This window comes from Podarcis vaucheri, assembly GCF_965113315.1.
Source record: "Podarcis vaucheri genome assembly, chromosome: 2".
Lineage (NCBI taxonomy): Eukaryota > Metazoa > Chordata > Lepidosauria > Squamata > Lacertidae > Podarcis > Podarcis vaucheri.
The window spans coordinates 47,495,690-47,517,108 of record NC_138760.1 but is presented as its reverse complement, the minus strand read 5'-3'; the positions used below and the strand labels follow the sequence as shown (position 1 = coordinate 47,517,108).

The 21,419-nt window shown below is 44.2% G+C and overlaps 1 protein-coding gene across 1 annotated transcript in view; it reads right to left on the bottom strand.

The window, feature by feature from the left end:
- Window positions 1-17,049, bottom strand: part of PKN1 (protein kinase N1) — a 30,048-nt gene extending 12,999 nt beyond the window's left edge. The window contains exons 1-9 of the mRNA XM_082214317.1: window positions 16,832-17,049; window positions 11,540-11,840; window positions 6,900-7,045; window positions 5,485-5,614; window positions 4,614-4,759; window positions 3,746-3,959; window positions 3,233-3,433; window positions 2,595-2,704; window positions 1,940-2,083 (exon numbers count right to left, since the gene is read on the bottom strand). Coding sequence (XP_082070443.1) covers window positions 1,940-2,083; window positions 2,595-2,704; window positions 3,233-3,433; window positions 3,746-3,959; window positions 4,614-4,759; window positions 5,485-5,614; window positions 6,900-7,045; window positions 11,540-11,840; window positions 16,832-16,876 — 1,437 coding nt within the window. The 5' untranslated portion in view covers window positions 16,877-17,049. The remainder of the gene's footprint in view (window positions 1-1,939; window positions 2,084-2,594; window positions 2,705-3,232; window positions 3,434-3,745; window positions 3,960-4,613; window positions 4,760-5,484; window positions 5,615-6,899; window positions 7,046-11,539; window positions 11,841-16,831) is intronic.
- Window positions 17,050-21,419: the final 4,370 nt, after the last annotated feature.

Here is a 21,419-nt window from a genome sequence, read left to right as displayed (position 1 = left end):
AAATCATGCTCAAAGTGGCTTACAACATGAAAGCATTTGCAGAATTACAAACATAACAAAAGTAGTCCTGAGCAATAAATAAAACTCATCAGAAAGAACACAACCAAACCGAACCATTTCCACATAAATCATAGTAAGATCTAAAAACATATGAAAAATTATTATCAATAACACAAAACCATCTAAACCAGAGCTTTCCAAACTTTCCATGTCAGTGATGCACTCTTTAGACATGCATCATTTCATGACACAGTAATTCAGTTTTACTAGCAAACCAAAGGTTAAACAAACCCATTTCCAGCCCCAGGAGGGGCTTGGGGAGCATTCATGTGACACACCGACAGACTGCAGCCAAAATATTAACATGTTGCGATACACAGTTTGGAAAGCTCTGATCTAAACTATACCCCAGCCCAAGAGTCTCTTCACCAGCCTCAGCTTCTTTCCCATCACAATGTTGGATAGAGAAACTTGAATCTTTCCCCACTGCCCAGCCCTGTCTTGAGGATGAAAACAGGGACAGCCAAGCACTGTCAGAAAAATCAGAGCTCCATAAGTACCAGTGTAAGAGTGTAAGGTCTTAGATCTCTACAACATTCGTTTTACAGTGGTACCTCGGGTTAAGAACTTTGCTTCAGGATGAGAACAGAAATTGTGCTTCGGCGGCACAGCAGCAGCAGGAGGCCCCATTAGCTAAAGTGGTGCTTCAGGTTAAGAACAGTTTCAGGTTAAGAACGGACCTCCAGAATGAATTAAGTACTTAACCCAAGGTACCACTGTATTTAGAAATTTCTACCCTGATTTTCTTTACAAATAAATTCAAAGTGGCTCGCAAAGTTACTAATAACATATCAAAACAAATACAATGGAGACAATCTGATGATTATGAAGAACAGCACCATATAAATAAGAGCAGGTCAAAACAAGTTTAAAAGCAAAGAGCTAAAAGCATTAAACCACACTGACAGCTCACTGAAATAAAAATGGTTTTGGCAGTGCACCGAAAACCTATAGAGAGGCACCATCTATCTCCTCGCTAACCCCATGCTAATTCAAGGTTCACCCACACTGTTTCCAGGCTGGAATAAATGGTTTGGAGATCATTCTTTCATCCTGTCAAAATGAGACAAAACAGAAGCTGGAGGTGTTTTGACTTCTTTTTCTCAACATGAAATCTTTGTGGGAGGAAACTATCCCACAGGAATTGAATTGGCACTGAAAGAGGCAGCAGTCTGTTGATTGTCCCTGTAACGAATATTCCATATTTTAGCATCCAAATGAATGCAATGCTTCAGAAAAAGAACAAAGCCTTTCCAGGTGGATTTCTTTGTGCATGTTCACAGTAACCGTACACATGCTAAATGTATTTTCTCAAAGTGGTGCTTTCGTTGTAGGTAAACTGCATTTTCCTAATGATCATATCAAAGCACTTTATAGATGGGGGGGGGGCCAACATTAAAACCCACAGGCAACTTAAAGTGTCTGCTTTGGAATTATGTAGGCAATTTTAAAAATTCAGTGCAACGCTTGTGCTGGTTGTAATCCAGCAACGTGAAACAGTGACACCCATGTTCACTTGAGAAAAATATTCCGGAAGATATGAGATTAACAAAGCATGGGTCATTTCTGCCAATATAGGGAGAATGTATTGCTGCTTATAGGAAACTTCCACTTTTACAAAGGGCTGCATGTTAACAGTACACTGGGCAAGTGCTTAGACTCTATGGGAGGAATAATAATAGGAATTATTTTGAGGACTTTCTTAATATTAACAAAAATGATAGCGAAAATGGGGTTGTATTTCTTCTGCTATTATCAGATAACTCTTGTGTTTTGGCATTTCCCATCTTATCTAAGAGTATTCTGCTAAGAAATCTGACTAGCTGGATCTCTAGATGTTCAGATCCCAGTTCTGCCCAGTTTGGCTCTTTTTTATTACCTCTGCCAAGAGAATGCCCTGTGGCTCCAACTCCAGGTGGATTTCATGGCGCTGGTTGTCAAGGAAATCCTCCAGCTTCAGGTATTTCAGGGCACAGAGACTGCGGTAGTCACGCCAGTACACACCAATCTCGAGCTCTCGTGCCTGAGAGGAAGAGAAATAATCCATTTATTTATTTTTAAAAGGCAACAGCTTATTGGCTTGGACTCTACATTGTACCCACAACTGCTCAATCAAAACTGACACTGGGGGACAACACACCTTCACCACCTTTCTCTGTATGAAGCACAGTTTAGCAATACGACACAAAAGGTGCCAGAGCTATAGCTGACCAGTCTACTGCTTGATGAGTACAAAGAGCAAAGAATCTTACTGACCCTTGCTATGTCCTTGAGATGCACAAAATTCATCTTTTATATCAGTGTATGAGTCCTGATAAACTCTCTCATTCCTCCACAAAGTTATAATTTGACATTGGGAGTGTTATTGGAGAAGAGGGGGCCAACAGCAAGTTAAGTGGGTATGAATGTGATTGCCAGCTTCCATTCCTTTCCCAAAAGGATAGCAAACGCAGGGGTCTTTCTTCCATTATAAAACTGGTGACCCCCTGTGACCCAACCAGGAACATCATGGAAGGATGCAGCTTTCCACATACCCTCTCCAGCTCCACTGCGAAAGTCTGGTTCCAGGCTTGTAGGCCGCTGGGTTTCCAGGCCGTCTGGCCGACAACTACATTATCCAGCTTCAGCACAGCACTCACCTCATCTGCAAGAGGAAGAGTACCGATAAGCTGGAAAAGCGACGGACAGCAAGTAAGAAAGGGGAACAAGTTCAGAAGTGTTAACTCTTAAAAAGTGAAGCAGGAAACAGGGTGTGTGTCCCAACACTCAGCATGTCAGGTACCAGGAAAAGGACAGCAGAGAAAAGAAATGCGTCTTCAGATACCCAACTTACTGTTGACATTCTTCAGCAGATGATAGCAGAGCAAAAAAAAAAAATCTCTTATGAGTGTATCTGAAGAAGTGTGCATGCACACAAAAGCTTATATGAAGAACAAACTTAGTTGGTCTCTAAGGTGTACTGGACAATTTTGTTAAAAAAAAAATCTCTTAAATTAGAGATCAATGAGAAAAAACAGAGTAGAAGGATTCCACCTGATGTTGTCTGAACCGCTGAGAGAAAGACAGGGTCCACAGAGGCCCATGTAGGACTAGTTGTGCTAGAAGGTCTCCCTTCTTTCAGTTGACCCTTTGCCCAGTTTAGAGCCTGCCAACCCCCCCCCCCATTACTCACTGCTATTATCTTCTGATTTGATGGTGGTCCTGCCGCTTACGCTGCCGCTTCGGCTGTACAGGCCTCGCCCGCTGCGGCTCATGAAAGATGGCCGCGCTTCACCAGGGCTGTTGCACGGCAGGGAGACGGTGGAGCCACGGGTGCGTCCTGGGACATATTCCAACAGCTCGCTGCAGCCCAACAACTGCACTTCCAGCATCCCTATCAACAAGAGAGAGAACAGCTCAAAGGGGAAGGTCCAGCAGGCCCTGCTCCAGGAGCACTCGAAGAACAGCCGTAACTCCCTGGAGCCTTCTTAAGGATTTGAGAGAGCAAGGGCTCTCCCACTACTAAGGTATGGGAAAGGAGAGAGTGAGGCGAGGAAGGAGTCTTGAGCAAATTAGAGAGGTGCTAGCTATGGGCAGCCCTGGGGCATTTAGGGAGTGGACAGTGCTGGAAACCCCACCAAAAAATAGCAATGGTGAGCTGGGAGGGCTTTGAAGGCACCCCAAACAAAGCTAAGTCCATAGTTACCTGTGAGTGGAGATGGCTTTGAGAGAGTGTTGTATTGGTTGTGCTGGTAGGAAGTGGTATTACGGGCACTGAAGGCCGGGGAGGATGCCAGGATGAGCTCTTCCTTGATGAGGCAGCCCTTTGGGTGATCTTGAGGCAGCTCAGCTAGACGCTGCTCCAGGGAGTGCCGCAAAAGGTCCAGCTTCTGGCTTGACTCATTCAGCTTAGTCTGTGCCTAAAACGGCCAGGGAAAAATATGGCTACATCCTGCACATGGCAATGATGGGCGTTCCATCCACCACCCCATTTCCCAACCTTGTACTAATACCACAGCCTTCTTGGGATATGAACGATGACACGGAGGCACAGTACTCATTAATTCACAAACATCCCAAGTCACATCTCAGTAGCAGAGCTTGCAGCTGGGCAACTCAACTACAATAACCCACCCACTCCTAATTTCAGCAGCGAGTAGAACTGGATGCAACAGGTCACAGGCTAGGGAACCGTAGAACAGTCAAGAAGGACAAGTGAACGTCCCAGACCTTTTAACTTATCTCAGATTCCTGCCAGACTCTGCTTATGGAGACTCTGCAAATTATGATACCTGCCACCACCTCTGTGACAAACAGATGGTCTGCTTGTTTCCCCAAGACAGCTTCATTAATAGTGAATGCTGCAAGAGGAAACCTAAGCCAGGGTGGGGGGAACGGGGAGAGGAGTTCAGCTGATTTCAACCCTATTTTAACCCTAGGACTATAGTAGTCCTAGGGAAAGGACCCGTTAACAATTCCCAAACCATTTGTAATTATGTGTACGTAAGTGTGAGTGTATATAATCGGACCTTATGAGACCCGCCTCCTCCCCAGCTGAGTGAAGCGCCCATTACCTCGGAGATGGCATGGCGGTCCTGAACCTTGGTGGAGCCCAGAAGGCGCAGCACATTCTTGGCCCCCTCAGAAACAGCGTGCTCCACCCGGAAGTGGTGCCGCAGCTCTTCGATCCTCAACTCGATGGTGCTCAGGTCAGTGTTACCTGCAAGTAACAGGATGGGCGTCAGGCATCTGCTATCTGCATCAGATGGCAGGATTAATTGTGGAGGGAACCCAGAACACATGCATCCCAGGCACAAGGAAATGGGGGGGGGCGGGTTTCCAGCACCTGGTGGAGGTTATTCAAACTGCTCCAGGGAGCATTCTCTGTTAGAAGTCCTGCTCCGTGACTGCAGTCATAGGATTCTTGTCTATCACATGACGGTGTATGTTTTGACTCCACAGAGTGGGAAGTGACGGAGACAGGGTGTTTGTGTTACTGTGTTCCATGAGGTGGGACTATTGTCTTTTGTTCTTTTTCTCTTTGCTGTCTGATGCTAGAGAGTGAGGGAGCTATGTTGCAGTGCTCCGTGTGTGTTTATATGTAAATAAAGTAGATTAGCCAAAATGCTGAGTTGCTGAGGTCTGTTATGCAAGCTGCAAAGACTCTGCGGATCCCTAAGTGTGCTGGTGTCGGTTGGCATCAGTCGCTGTGATGCTTGGGCTGAAGAAAGCTTTTGAAGCTCCCGAACGATTGACCAGGAGGAAGGGAACATGCTAGTCAGGCATGTGTCTCTGCCAGGGTCCTACTCGAGTGTAGGATGAGCTCCTGACATTCTCCAACTCTTGAAGGGCTCTTTAAAGGTTAAAAAGTGGGAGAAAGGGACGTTGGCTTTTGCAGAGCAGCCTGCCAGCCACAGGGACCTTCTTTTTTATCCTCCCCTTCACCTTGCCCATCTTCCATATTCAGCTGCACCTCGTCAGCCTGCATAGCCTTGCGGATCTGCATGCGGATTATATTGATCTTGGTCTTGCTGTCCTGTAGCATCTGCTGGGCTGTCTGCAGCAGCTTCCGATCCTAGAGGGCAGGCCAGGTGGGGGTGGGATTAGCAGGGACGGCAGGAGAGAATTAGTCATTAGAATGCATCCCAATCCAAGGGCAAAGCCTACCCATCTGGCTCTCAGCGCATCAGTCCCTAGCCATAACAGAAGAACCCCCCCCCCACACCCATGCTTCCTAAACCTAGAGGTATCATGTTCTATTCTTCTGCATACTGAACCACATCCTAGGCATCCAGTCTACGGGGTAAGCCTCAAAACAGAAGTAGCTACAAAATCCCTTTAAGTAACCAGTCTGCTTCCTCAACAAAAGTGGTTTCCAATGTGAATATTTAAAACCAGAAAACTCAATCGCAGCAATTTTGAAAGTGGTATTTTAATAAATAACTGCGCAAGCGGAATGTCCACCTGAGCAACTGGATTGTCCTTCATTTCCTTCCTCCAAGTGCGCTTCACCCTATCCCCAGATCTTCTCCAGAGGGTTGGGGGAATCCTTAGAATAGTTTTGAATTGCATGGGGGACGGGGACATTCTGTTCAGCAAGAAGAAACTCTTGTGCTGACAGAATGTTTGCCTTTGCACTACATTGAATCCCACCCAACTTTTTCCTTTTCTTTTCAATCCTGAGACCCTGATAACAAAGACGCCAAAATCATCCACAGAAGCGCCTGCCTCCCTCAAAAGTTCAGATGCACAAAAATGTTATTTTCATATCAGTTCAGTCAACTGTTGCCATCTTGGTCCCAAGGACGAGATCGTATGAAAATGTGTAACTGCATGTGATATCTGGACCAAAATTTTCCTGGTGCAACCGTATGCAGCACTGCTTAACAGAGCAACTATATTTAGATGTTTTTTGCAGCTAACGGTAAGACATACAGCCATAGCAGAAGAGTTTACTCAGAAAGGTTTACTAATGGTCTAATAGGAAATATGTACTTGGACCAGCAGGAATTACCTGCTGATGTTATTATCTAGGAACTTTCCCTCTTTTGCAGCTATACATGCAACCAGCCTGCCATTCCGGCTTTGCTGGAAGCAAGAGGCAGCTAGAGGCGAGAAGGCTAGCATACTTGCATAGATCAAAGCACCTTGCGTAGCAGGTATGGCAAAGGCTTTCTGCCAAAGAATTTGGAGAGAACCTGCTGCCTGCCAGAGAGGACAACATTGAGCTAGGTTGACCAATGGTATAGCTCTGCCCCTGGCAGCTTTGCTGGTATATTTGCATTTTAGCGGCTGAGCATGCAGGGACTAGCTAAGCTCAGGGCAGGAGAGGAGGCAGCCAGCCAGTGACATCCACATACCTTGGCAGCACCGTTGGCATACATCTGTATCATGTTCTCTGCTCCCTGCTTCACCTTCAGCTCAATATTGAGCTGCTTCTCCAGGCCAGCAATGCGGTTCTTGGTAGCTGTTGATCGGCTCAGGCTGCCTGGAGATTGTGGGGCATCTGGGAAGACAGTAAAGTGGTTAATGCCACAAGGGCACAAATCCCAGACCACCATTTTCAGGGGAACCATCCAAATGCATGAGCTAGCAGGTAGGGAACTGGCATCACGTAGCAGGGACCATCAAGAGCATGCAATGGGATGCATACACATCTTTACACCCATCCCGGCTCATTGGCATCTTGGAATCCGTAACCCCCCCAGGAGGCACTGGGGACAAGATTGAATCAAGCCAATGAACACATTTAGATTGCGTTCTGCTTTAGAGGTTTCTGGACCTCAGCACAGAATAAGATGTATCACCCAGTCTACTTGTTTGGGGAAGGTATCTCGTCCATCTTCAGGCTGCTGTACCTACTTGCTGCCCCTTTCTGGGCAGAATTCAAAGCACTGCTTCTTAACCATTAAAATCATGAGGTCCAGGTTACCTCAAGGAGGGAAAGGTTTTCTTAGAGGTGGTCTCTCAACTCTGGAATACACCCCCCCCCCCAGAGATACTTGCTTTGTGCTCAGTTTGGTGAGTTTTTAAGTACAGCGGTACCTCTGGTTACGTACTTAATTCATCCCAGAGGTCCATTCTTAACCTGAAACTGTTCTTAACCTGAAGCATCACTTTAGAAGAAGAAGAGTTTGGATTTGATATCCCGCTTTATCACTACCCAAAGGAGTCTCAAAGCGGCTTACATTCTCCTTTCCCTTCCTCCCCCACAACAAACACTCTGTGAGGTGAGTGAGGATGAGAGACTTCAGAGAAGTGTGACTAGCCCAAGGTCACCCAGCAGCTGCATGTGGAGGAGTGGGGATGCAAACCCGGTTCCCCAGATTACGAATCTACCACTCTTAACCACTACACCACACTGGCTTCACACTCTACACCACACTTTAGCTAATGGGGCCTCCCGCTGCTGCCGTGCTGCTGCTGCACGATTTCTGTTCTCATCCTGAAGCAAAGTTCTTAACCCGAGGTACTATTTCTGGGTTAGCGGAGTCTGTAACCTGAAGCGTATGTAACCTGAAGCATATGTAACCCGAGGTACCACTGTACCAGGCTAAAATGTTAGTGTACTCAGGATTTTAGTGTCTATGAAAACCTAAAGCAGCAGCAGATGATATCTCTTTTTTTGCTGCTTCAGTACTGTTTTATGGATCCATTTTTTTAAAAAAAGATATTGCTTTAAATTGTGTCATTGTTTATTGTTACTTTGATCAGTATGAGCATGTTGAAATCTTTCTGAATTCTATTCAAATTATATAAAAACACAAATTCACTTGTTTCAACCAAAGGGCCATTTGTTGTAAAGAAGTTGTCATTTAAATACTAAATATAAAGAGTTGTACAAAGGATGCTTTGTCAAGCCTAGTAAGAGGATTCCCTCATTATGTTTTCCATCCAAGAGCAGATTGCCAATGAGACAGACAGCAGAAAACAGCTGAATTCAGTTAACCAGTATCTAATACAGTGGTACCTCGGGTTAAATACTTAATTAGTCCCGGAGGTCCGTTCTTAACCTGAAACTGTTCTTAACCTGAAGCACCACTTTAGCTAATGGGGCCTCCTGCTGCTGCCGTGCCGCCGGAGCACGATTTCTGTTCTCATCCTGAAGCAAAGTTCTTAACCTGAGGTACTATTTCTGGGTTAGTGGAGTGTGTAACCTGAAGCGTATGTAACCCGAGGTACCACTGTATGTTCCTGGATCCAGAGAAACTTCTACAGGTCTGGTCTAGTGCATTTGAGTGTGATTTAATCTATGAAAGAGTTGTGTACAATTAGATGCATAAACAATAATATATGTATTTTCCGCAACATCCATGTCAGGGCAGACAACTCTTCACTGAATACATAGGCCAAAGGCTTTTAAGAGAGGCCGTATTCAGACTTTGGCACTTTAAATTCTGGACCCTAGCTGACATCACGTGGAACTAGCATTAGGCAATGGTGCGGTCCCAACACTCCCGGTTTAGCGCTTTTCTCTCTCTCCCAGAGACAAAGAATGGACTATAAGATTGGGGGCCTGTTCTTGAGAAAGGCTGCCAGAACTGCTTGGTATTCACTGCTGTGCAATGTAGTGTAAAGCAAGCCAACTGGAATGAATCCTTTTTAGAGAAAGAGAGAGCAGCTCAGATCTTCTAAGCCAGTACACCACTGAGTAAATCCTAGATTTACAAAGCACTTGGTTAGAAAGAACACTTGCAGTGTTGTCAGCAACACCACGTCACAGCCCACAGGCTGAATGAGGACAGGCTTAGACAGTGGCCCATCCAGAACTCTTATCCTTTCTGACCTCTGGTTTGCAGGGGGCTCTGAGCCTAGGTTCTCCAAGCAAAAAGAAAACAGCCACACCCAAGCCCTGAGGGCTTTCTAGCCCAGTTATTTTATATATATATATATATATATATATATGCTTTCGTAGATTTTCACGGGTACAGGAATGCAGGTTTTGGTGTCTTCGGGTGTCTTCCCGTGTAAGAGTCGGGGTGTCTGTGCGACGTTTCGACGAGGTCTCACTCGTCATCTTCAGGCTGGTGCTTTCGGCTTCTTGTTACTGGAACAGAGCTCTGTTCCAGTAACAAGAAGCCGAAAGCACCAGCCTGAAGATGACGAGTGAGACCTCGTCGAAACGTCGCACAGACACCCCGACTCTTACACGGGAAGACACCCGAAGACACCAAAACCTGCATATATATATATATATATATATATATATATATATATATATATATATATATGCAGGCTCTCCCCCCTCCTCCCCATTTTTGTGGCCTGTGCTTGACAGTGGAGTCAGGTACAACAGCAACCGCTTCCTTTTTTGCAAAGTCACAGGCCACTGCCTCTCCATAAGGTGCAGCCCCATCGTTGTAACAAGCTATTTTGGAATGGAAGTGGCGCCTTGACATTTTAAGGTTCTGCCTGTGCGCTCCATGGGCTCCACTGTGCCTTTTTTCAATTGCTTCATACAGAGGGGTTTGGGGATGTTCCTCTCCCTGCTGCTGCTTATTCCCCAATGCTTCCTTCCACACACACAGGCCAGTTGCCAAGTTTCTGCTCTGTTAGTGACTGTCCACATCTGGAGACTGGCATAGCCGCTGCTTATTAGGAAAAAGGGGCTGGGAACAGCCAGGTAGGGAGGAGCAGACAAACAGGATTGGCAAAGTGTAAAGTTCCCTCTACCATACAAAGGTGCCAACAGGCTAGGGTGTGGATCTATACGGAACAGTTTTTAAACAAACAATGCCTGGCAGCTGAAATGAGTTCTTTCTTTCTTTCTTTCTTTCTTTCTTTCTTTCTTTCTTTTTGTTTCTCTCTCTCTCTCTCTCTCTCTCTCTCTCTCTCACTCACACACACACACACACACACACACAAATACACACTTTCACAGCTTTGTCGATGGTTTTATGAACATTCAAGAACTGCAGGTAGCAACATATGGAAAGCTGTGTTTCTCCAATGCCAAATATGAAGCTAACTGAATTATTAATACTCACTTCTATATTTTATCTTCTATATTCTGAACTTTTCCCCAAAACAAAATGCAGGTGCAATGTGCAAGTTTTCAAAAATAGTAGCTGAAGTAAGCCTCATCTGAATGGTTATTATTACATAATAATAAATGGCAGGTTATAGCTTGCTATTCTATAAAATACTCAAAGAGGCTAACAGTCATCTTCATCAAAACAAATTAAAATTGTCATATTATAATGATTCTTGCATAATAAAAGGAGAGGGATACAGCTCCTGACTCAGCAATACATGCCTCGATCTATACTGTTTGAAGGGATAACCCATTTTTGCAGAATTTGATAGTGTCTTAAAACATTCAAAGAATAGTCAAAATAAGATGCTGCACACTCTGGAAGAATGTACCCTGGGATAAGAGAGACACTTTTCACACTTTAAAGCAGTTCCCACATTTTTATAAAAGATTTTTTAAAATTGCTTTTCCAAGTACTGAAATAATTCTAAGAATAAATGCCCTTATTCCCAGTACAGAAGCCTACTGGAAGATCTGTTCTTAATTTGCATTCAGGATGGGTTATCCTATTCTCTATGTCACAAAATTCTCCTGAAGTGCAAGTAGATGCCGCCAGCCCTGCTTTATATGAGTGACTTCTTTAACTTAGCTATGGACAGCTTTCGCTAAACCAGCCATTTCCTTTTAAATGCCTCTCACCAAACTAGGGGAAAGTGCACACATTGCCCAGTAAAGTCACGGATTTGCTCACCATGAGAGGTGTTTAAAAGATTTGATATGTCTTGATCAAGGGAAGCTCAACAACACAATTTAACAACCCTCTCTGTAGTTCTTTAAACTCTTGCCAGCTGAAATCGTCAGGAAGCCAGAGGCAGACTTAAATCCACCAATACCTAAAGCTTGTGCACCCTATCATCAGTTCCTACCCATCCTTGCCCTAAATCTCTGCTTGCTTTTTGGCTCCCCCATAGCACCTCACCCTTGACTTCCCATCCATCCACCCGGTGGTCCATTGCACACACTTACCCCCCAGCTCTTCAGGGTCTTTGACGACAATATGTGCATTGAGATCCTGCAGTTGGTGGTGCAGGGCCTCCAGCTTGCGGTTGGAACTCTTGAGCAAGTTGTCCACATTGGAGAGGTTCTTACGGTCTGTGGTTGCCTTGCGCAAGTTTTCTGCTCCCTCCTTTATCTTCAGCTCTTTACGAATCTCACGCTTAATCTTCTCCTTTTCTTCATCCAGCTTCTGCTGTACACTGGTGTCTGAGAAATCTGAGCTCTGGTCCAGGCCCAGCTGCTCCAGCACTGACCAGTTGCCTGGATCACTCTGCAAGGGAAAACATAGCAATAAGTTGTTTACAGGCACTGGAATGAGGTTAGCACTATTCTAAATATCACTAGAATCATCCACAGAGCCTATATGGGTGATATATATATATATATATATATATATATATATATATATATATATGCATTTATCTGGCGGGCACTAGGCACAAAATCACAGCTCGCCCCTATACACGAAGCCAAGCCAGAGCACAACTAAATGCAGCACAGCCATCTTCTCAGAAAAACTCTTCACAAGCTCAAGAGGTCAAGACACGAAAGCTTTAGCAACTAATCTACACTTAATGACCCACCCAGGGGTATTCAGAATATCACTCATGAAATCACTCAAGATATCCCTCAAGTAATTAAGGAACAAAAGAAGAAAAGGCACACTAATCTAGGAACTTCCTCTCTGCCCAGAACGTTGGAGGCTATACACCACACCCCTCAACAGTATTTATAGGAACTCAAACACCAGATTCTGCTCTGTTCCAGTAACAAGAAGCCGAAAGCACCAGCCTGAAGATGACGAGTGAGACCTCGTCGAAACGTCGCCCAGACACCCCTACTCTTACACGGGAAGACACCCGAAGACACCAAAACCTGCATTCCTGTACCCGTGAAAATCTACGAAAGCATTTATACAACTTATATATACAGTGGTGCCTCGCAAGACGAAAAGAATTTGTTCCGCGAGTCTTTTCGTCTTGCGATGTTTTTCGTCTTGCGAAGCACAGTCCGTCGCAACTGCGCCTCTTCAAGCGGCTTAAAAAAAAAAGCGCAAGACGTTTTCGTCTTGCAAAGCAAGCCCATAGGGAAATTCGTCTAGCGAAGCAACGCAAAACCGAAAAACCCTTTCGTCTAGCGAGTTTTTCGTCTTGCGAGGCATTCGTCTTGCGGGGCACCACTGTACACCATACAATATTCATCATTATCTCTTATCCTCAGAATTCTCCATCCATCTCTCCATGGCATTCTAGGTAGTCTTTTGTCGGCTGCATAATCTGCTATTCCACCAATTTTTGTCTCAAATCTTCCTTTATTTAATGGAATCTCCCAGTATTCTCTAGCATATTTACACAACCACCACATATGGATCAGGGTTCCCTGTACCTTGTGGCACTTCCAGCATAGATTTGACCTTTTTCTGTACATTTTCACCACTTTGCTGGGTTTCAAGTTACCACCGTTACATCATCTTTTGTAAATGTTCCTTAATAAGGTAGCAGGCAGAGAAGTTCATAGTGCTCCCCCATTTCTATATTATAACCAATATCTATAGCACATTTAACCATTGTCGCATTTACCATTTTGCCTTTAGCTTCCCACTCCAATAACAGTTTATAAATCTTAGAAATCAGTTTCGCATCCTTTCCTATTACAATTTTTTCGAATTCTGAATTCGTTTCCCCAAATTCCTTTTTTAAAAACTTTAAAAAACTTTTTTAAAACTTTAAAAAAGTTTAAACTTTTAAAAACTTTTTAAACTAAGTTTTTTAAACTTTTAAAAACTTTAAGTTTTTTAAACTTTTTAAACTTTTTAAAACCTTTTAAAAATAACTCTTTCACCTGGAAGTACTGAAACCAATCTATAGTATAATCTGATACCTCATCTCTTTTCAAACTTTAAACTCTAAACTTTAAACTCTCTTTAAACTTCAGAAAATCCTTGTAAGTAGCCTATCTGTTATCAATTTTCCATATGGGGAATCTTATACTCCTACTTTATGCCTTCCAACTACCTAGATTCTGCAATCTGTTCAGAACTCAACTTAGTCACAAATGTTCATGTAAATGAAGCAACATACACAGTGACTTTCCCTTTAACAGGGAAACATAATTTTGTGCAAATGGAAATACACTTACAGCCCAATCCCATGCATGTTGCCCATAATTTCCTTGCATACATCCACAGAGCTAAGCAGAAGGTCTGGTTCTAAGCAGATATGATTTTGCTGTGCAGGTAGGACACACGATCAATGACAACAAAATGCAGATTACGCTACTAGGCTGTATAAAGGTTCTAATTAGAATCAAACCATTATGTTTCATTGTTGCAGAAATTTATTAGTATGTAAGTGACATGTGAATGGTTCACCTTCTTGAAATGTAAAAAAATCAATATTTTAAAAATGGTCTTTCTAGGTGGTTTAAAATCCATTATTTAAGTTGGCACGATTTAAAGTCAATCCACCCTGCCGCCCCCTTCGTAGCCTTGGGCAAGTCACCCTTCTCTCTCTTAGTCACCAAACTGCAAATATAGATAAATAACATCGGCCTACTTTGCTCAAGGAATTATTGCTAATGTTTGTGAGCACTAGGTAAGTGCTATTTTTATTATAATTATATTATTAATGAAAGTTTTATTTATATACTGCCCTTCCGCTCAACTGAGCCCAGGACGTTAGCTAAAGCAGCACCCAGCTAGCACTAAAAATGTTCTCATGTTGCTAGACATTTCACGGAAATGCTACTATAGAGAAAAGAAACCATGCGTAACTGGAATGAGGAAGCAGATGAAAGAGAGGGAGAGAAGCATTACAGCAATAGACAGTCTGCCACTGAAATATGAATGATAAATGGTCCAAGAACCCAGCAGTCCTGGGTGCAACCTCTCCCATTCTGGATTGTGCTGTCTCCTTAGAACTACATAAGAGTCCATAATTTCAGATTCAGGCGAACAGCTTCTCCCCCTGCCCCAACTAGAAAAAAGCCAAACAAAACCCCCTGACTCCTCTCACACACACCTTGCTCAAACCACTGCATAACCAACGCTAGGCTGGATTATGTGGAGCTCTTTAGGAAGTTCAAGCAGGCCATTACTGCCCTGTTCCTTTGCTTTCAGCACTATGAAGGCTGAATTCTCTTACGACGGTAGGTTCCTTTTACTAATAAGGACAATAGATACAGTTCTCAAACCTTCGGCTCTTAAAATTATTCCCAGAACTATGCTTGCCATTAGTGGACTGCGCCAATATGCAGGACAGTAATGAAAACTTAGCAGTCCAGAATGGTGCCTCTCCTTGGATGGAACTGCAAAAGGATCTTCAGGCTTCCACCATCTGTCCAGTGGAGGAAAGAGAGCATCCATTTCTTTGCTGTGTAGCACCATTAAGCTCCTTAGGCAGCTCCAGTCCAATCCTAACGGCATCACTTTGACGTACTGTATGTGTGCTTATTAGAGTTGAAGTCTAAATGTATCAAGTCCTAGTGAGGGCTTTTGTCCTGAGCTGAATACCCTCAGTCATGTCCATGTGCAAGTGTGCCTGTAAAATGTGTATAAATTTGTGATAAGTCATAAGGGTAAAAAAATAAAATGAGGTAAGGATTGTGAAGCCTTTTGCAAATTATGATTATTCTATTGTGTCATCAACACACATGGTGCTCCACAGGAATAAGTAACATAAACATAAGAAGGCAGGTCCATGCCCCGAGAACACTGCAATCTTAGCTATGAAATATTGGGAGCATAATTATAGAAGGGGAAAGGATAGATACACAGTCAACAGGTGAAGGATATGCACAGAAAATGAAGCTGTGTGCATTTAAAGCTTGGCTTCTGTAGGTGGGGGGTGGAGACTAAGAGGTTGAGCCAAATTAGAAGCACTTTCTCAGTAACAACAGTTTGAGTGGTGCCAACTTGGAATGCGCTGGCAAATTCTTTCTGGCACTACCTTCAATCTAGGCTGTCTGAGTCAGAGGCTGACCCTGCTGTGGTACCCCAGCTACAGGATACATGCCCAGGTGGGAACTTGGCACATTGTAGTTAAATATTATCCACCTAAGTCTTCTAGTAAGGAAACAGACCTCACAGGCTTACTGGAAGGAATTAAACAAGTGGCCTGGGGGAGTACAACACAGAACGACACCCATTTAACAGCTTCCCTTGCTACCCTATGGACAATGCCCAGAGCCTGTGGAGTCTGCACATAGGCAGAAGAACTGCTGGGGGTAGGTGGGGGCAATATGCTTCCAGTAAGCTATCCGTCCTATCCAGCACAAGGATGTGGCCAGAATATTGGACTGAAGTGAATATATTGGGGTAGGGAAGGTGGAGAATAAGGAATTCTGAGCAGGACACAAAGTAGGTAATCTCATTTCAAAGCACTGCAAGGAGCTGCATGTATCTACTCAATGAAGCCTGGCATTAAATGTGTTAGGCACATGACAGCCAGTATATGCAGTGATAACTCATCGGCCAAACCTATAGATATGTTATGGTCTTCCCTAATATTTACATGCCCCCTTCCCCCCCTTTTACACACAAAATTATATATCTGTTGCTCTTCGTCTCAGACACCTTGTTCAGTAGAGTACAGTGGTACCTTGGGTTAAAAACTTTAATTCATTCCGGAGGTCCTTTCTTAACCTGAAACTGTTCTTAACCTGAAGCACCACTTTAGCTAATGGGGCCTCCTGCTGCCGCCGGAGCACGATTTCTGTTCTCATCCTGAAGCAAAGTTCTTAACCTGAGGTACTATTTCTGGGTTAGCGGAGTCTGTAACCTGAAGCGTCTGTAACCCGAGGTACCACTGTAAGTACTACAGTCCCTCCTTTCTCCAATGCGTAAAAGATAACATTTATTCCTCAAACACATATTCTGCTGCTCTCACATGTGTCTATGTGTTCCAGACCGAGGCACATTGCCCACAGATGCCCCACAAATGTTAACACTTCCTGCTACTTGTACCCCATTGTGCTTTTTTGCCTTTCATGTCCGTTTCTCTGATGTGCAGAGCAGCAAATGCACACACAGATGAACATCAGGGTTGTTCATTGTAACATGCAGAGCCACTTGTAGATAAGGCAGTGCAGTTCCCAAGCCACTTTCACAACACACGCAGTACTCCCGCAACCTAGACTAGGATTCCTGCTCCCTCGTACTGATACTGGCCTACTGATTTCTACACTCCCCAGTTGTTTGGTTATCATTAAAAAAGGGGGGGGGGAGGAAGTATCCTGATACCACCCCCCTTCAAACGACTGTACCTCTTGGTCATGCTCAGAGTTTGTGTCCGGCTCCGAAAGAGACATCCCGGCCCCAGGAGAGGCACACCAGGCCGCCCGTCTGCTTCGAACTGTGCGCTGGCTACACCCTCATTTCCTGCCTGTTGATTCAAACGGCTCTTCCAGCCTGTGAGCAAACAAACCACTTCCTAACAGAGTTCCTGTATTCGCTGGCAATACCGGAACACAGGCCACGGCTGAAGGGAGCAATGGTGGGGCCTACATGTTCCCCTGCTGCTTTGCCACTTGCCTTCCCTTCTGAGTGAACTTTCTAGAGGGACAGGAAATCCCCAGAACTGCAGTAGGGCGATACTTTTATGAGGTAAAATACCCCGAAACAGCAAGCAAGCTTTCAAGGCGTCTAGAACTCTGCTTCTGGCTGGATGTTCAAGCAAAATGCAGAGCAGAGGAGGGAGAGAGGGAGGGAGAGAAAGCTAGGCATGATTTTGGAGCCCAAAAGTTCACAGTTTGTAAGCCTTAATGCAGAATGGGGTGGTCAAACTTTATTATAGACTTAGCTGGGTGCAAAAGAATTTAAGGATGCACCACAGGCTTATTAGGACAACCAGCCAACTGACCAACCACTAGCAATTTCTCCTTATTTTGGCAATATAAAATCTAGGTAGTTATTTGGAACTGTGTCCAACTTGAAAACACAGGTCCCCTGTGTGGCAGAAAGCAGAAGTGAAGACAAATGCGGTAATCTTTCTATCAGCAATGCTACTGTAAGATAGTAAATGCCATGCAACCATCCACACAACGGTGACCAATGGCAGAAAAGCACCTCTCTCTCTCTGTTCTTAATTAGCACAAGAGAAGACAAACACACTGCTACAGGATCTACAGCAGTTGGATCCTTACACTGAGCAGGCAAATTGCGGAACAGTTTTGCAAGAGCAGCACAGATCCCGTTGTCAGAGCTATGCACTACTGAGGCTTTTGCCCTTGACATTACAAAAAATGAAAGAAAAAGGAAGACTTTCTCTGAAGTATTCCTTCTCTCCCAGGATTCAGCACAATCCTCCCTTTGTCATATTTTATTTTTTAAAAATGGGACATTTTGTGCCCTGATTATTTGTAGCCTTTTCATGCTGCCTCATTTTAGCAACAATGGACTAGAAAGCATATTCCCATTTTTCACTCTCTTTCTCAAGTTACATTAACTGCACATGTGCCTTTTGTCATTTGAAGCTTTCAGCTTCCTAATTTCAACCTTCAACACAATGGTTTCTAGCTCAGAATTTGCAAGAGCACATTTTAGTCCCATCCCCCCCAATGATTTTTTTTAAAAAAAACTGTCAGCATGAAGGAATAGGAAAAACCAAAGTTTTTCTATCAGTGGTGAATCCCTTTTCAAAATTGCACATTTACTGTAAGGCGCTAAATACCATCTAGTGGAAAAACAAGATACTAATCTAAATAAATAAAAATGTCCTAACTTAGGTTCCTTAATTTCAGTGGGTCTACTCTGCTTTGAACTTAGTTGCATACTGCCAACAATATAAAATTTGGTTAAAATAATTTTCAAACAGAAAAAAACAGGGTGAAGTAAAAAGCAGTGTTTAAAATTACTCAGGCACCAGGAACATTTTGCTTATTTATTGCATTTATATCCCACCTTTCTCCCCAAGGAGTACATGGTTCACTCCCCATCTCAGTTAATCCCTATATTGACCCTGTGAGGTTGGCTAGGAGGTTGTGACTGGCCCAAGGTCACCCAGTGAGTTTCATGAATGATTTTAATCTTTAAGCTGTTGTTATACACTGCTTTACATGTATATTTTATTCTTGTGAAAGCTGTCCCAGTTGTGCTTTTACAGCTGGTCTTTGACCGTAATAAATTATGATGATGGCGAATGAATGGGGATTTGAACCCTGATCTCCCAGGTTCTCATCTAACACTCAAACCACTACACCACATTGGCTTCCTACAGTACTTCTGGGGCAGCTATATAAATTAAAAAGGTAAATAAATATGGGGAAAGCAAAATGTCACTTAGAGAAGGATCTGAAATATCCTTGAATATTTTCCTTGAAGCTTGAATTTGTTTTATTCTGGACTCTTTTATTTGATGTTTTAATGTGTTGAAAACTACTACTAAAGTTATGGATTGAAGACAGAGGAAGAAATTGGCATTTTTGATAACAGAAGACACTCAGTAGCAAAGACTAATGCCTTCTGCACAAAGCTGACCAGATCTGCTGTAAACTCATACATGCCAAAAAAGAAGTAGTAGTTATTTTTGCATCAGAGCAGCTATAATCCAAATTTACATTACTCACACTGGGCACTGTATCTTCAAAGGAAAAGGAGCTGTGTGATAGCCTGATGCATAAGGTGTTCCCAATCCAGACTGGGGCTGCTGCACCAGGTGCCTGCTAAAAGTCTTCCCCCCTCCCAGCTATTATTTGTACAGTGTGCAGGCAAATAGCAGTTGGGACGGTGGGAGCAGATGCAGCAAGAAATCGGTGCAGGGTCCTGATCTAGACCAGAAGGACTTTCAGGATCAGGGACCCACATGGCCGCTTTAAGTAACAGTAGCATAATTAAAACACACATTTTAATTGAACATTACAGTGTTACCTCGGGTTACAGATGCTTCAGGTTACAGACGCTTCAGGTTACAGACTCTGCTAACCCAGAAATAGTGCTTCAGGTTAAGAACTTTGCTTCAGGATGAGAACAGAAATCGTGCGGCAGTGGGAGGCCCCATTAGCTAAAATGGTACCTCAGGTTAAGAACAGTTTCAGGTTAAGAACAGACCTCCAGAACGAATTAAGTTCTTAACCTGAGGTACCACTGTACATGTAGTCTGGTTGTGAGTTTACAGCAGTCTTGGTTGTAGCAGCCAGAGAAGTGGCTGCAATAATTTGCCCAGAAAATCTGCAGTGTGGACTATAAGTGAAGCAAAGGAGCTCTAAGCAAAAGCCACTTTGAGAGTCAAAGACCAGCCGAGAGTTCTTTCTCTGAGAGGCAGGTGTATAACAAAGTTCCTACAGAGTCAACTGTCTTGTGGAGATGTGGGAATGAACCCAGCAGTTTGGCTTGACCAACGGGCCTCACTGAACCTCACTTGCAGCTCTGCCTTCTTGCAGCCTGGAGCATGTGTGCAGAGCCAGTTCACTCAGCTGTGGGTTGGAATCAGGCCAGGTCACAGCCCAGAGAGCCTCCGTACTTGTTCTGGACACCTCCTGACGCAATGCAGGAAATGGAGCTGCTGACTCACCCGCTTCCTTCACAGAAGTCAGCGCTGACCCTAACACAGTGCAGCAGCCCCAGCGATGCAAAGGTCAACACCAGGGAGAGGAGACTTCTCTAGCCAGCACTGGAGTAGTAGCATGATTGGGGCAAGTATTAATACTGTAAGGACAGAGGGCACAACACTCATCACTATCCTACATGCTCTTTCATATGCCTTGGATTGAGAGCAAGCAGCTCTGTACTGGAATACAGGGGTGCCTGTGAAATCAAACGAACCATCTCCCCAACATCTTGCACCCATTTCCCAAAAGATTGCTTTATGGATTTTGCACTGAATTCTGCAGAGGCTTGGTATAAACGTGTATGGACTGTAGTCCTCTCAACCAAATTAATGTATTACAGGAAAGCTATCGGGGGGGGGGGATAATCTTTAGCACAGATTTGTGGGGGGAAATATTTCATGTTTCAACTCTCGAGTCAATAACAGGACCCACAGTCTCTATATAAAAACAGCCTTAAGAATAGATGACCCTCAGGGTCCCTTCCAACTCTACAATTCTATGAAATCACAACTGCTCCCAGATTTGCTCTACGCTAGGACTTTCCCCTCTGGGACCAGCAAGCAGCTATAAAAGGAAAGCAACTATCTTCCACACAATAGCTCTAAGAATGCCCAAAGGCCGGAGACAAGCCAGCCAGCTGGCACACAAAAGAATCCTTCTCTAGCCTTCCTTTTTGAGGACACGAGATCAAAGAGGCTGCCTATAGCTTTCATATACCAGAACTGGAAGGCGAGGGGCAAATAAATGTTCAGATAGCAATTTCTAATCTTTCACTACTTCCTTGCTCTAATGCTTGGGCAGCGCTGCCTCCCCTATGTATTCCTCTTCTAAAAACAAAACCAAGATATCCTGGCTTGCAAGCCCCGGCTCTTTCCAAGCAACAGACTCACCACTGCACAATGGGAACAGGGCCAGGAACCCAAGCAGACATTGCTACAGGGCACAGGAATGCAGAATGGCGTGTGCTGCTGATACGAAGGGAGGGCAGCAAGCCCTTGCGCTCCAAGGTTAATTCTGCACCCTTGGTAGGCAGACCTTGGAGTTTTAGAACAAGTCTTTTCTCCCCAATGTAACCTGTTTTTTCCCTCTGCAGGCCAGGCAGAAGATGGGATTCCTTCTGCACGTCTTTCCTATGGCCAGACCCCCACCCCCCAGTTGCTCCATCTCGCATCTGGCTCTTTGTAAACACTGAGTGCTGCCAGGGCCAGAAATCAAAACGGAACCTGAGTGACCCTGCCTGCCTGCTCCAGTGATTCTGAGCATGGCTAGAGTGAGAAGAAGCCTCATGTGACCCACAGATTCTGAG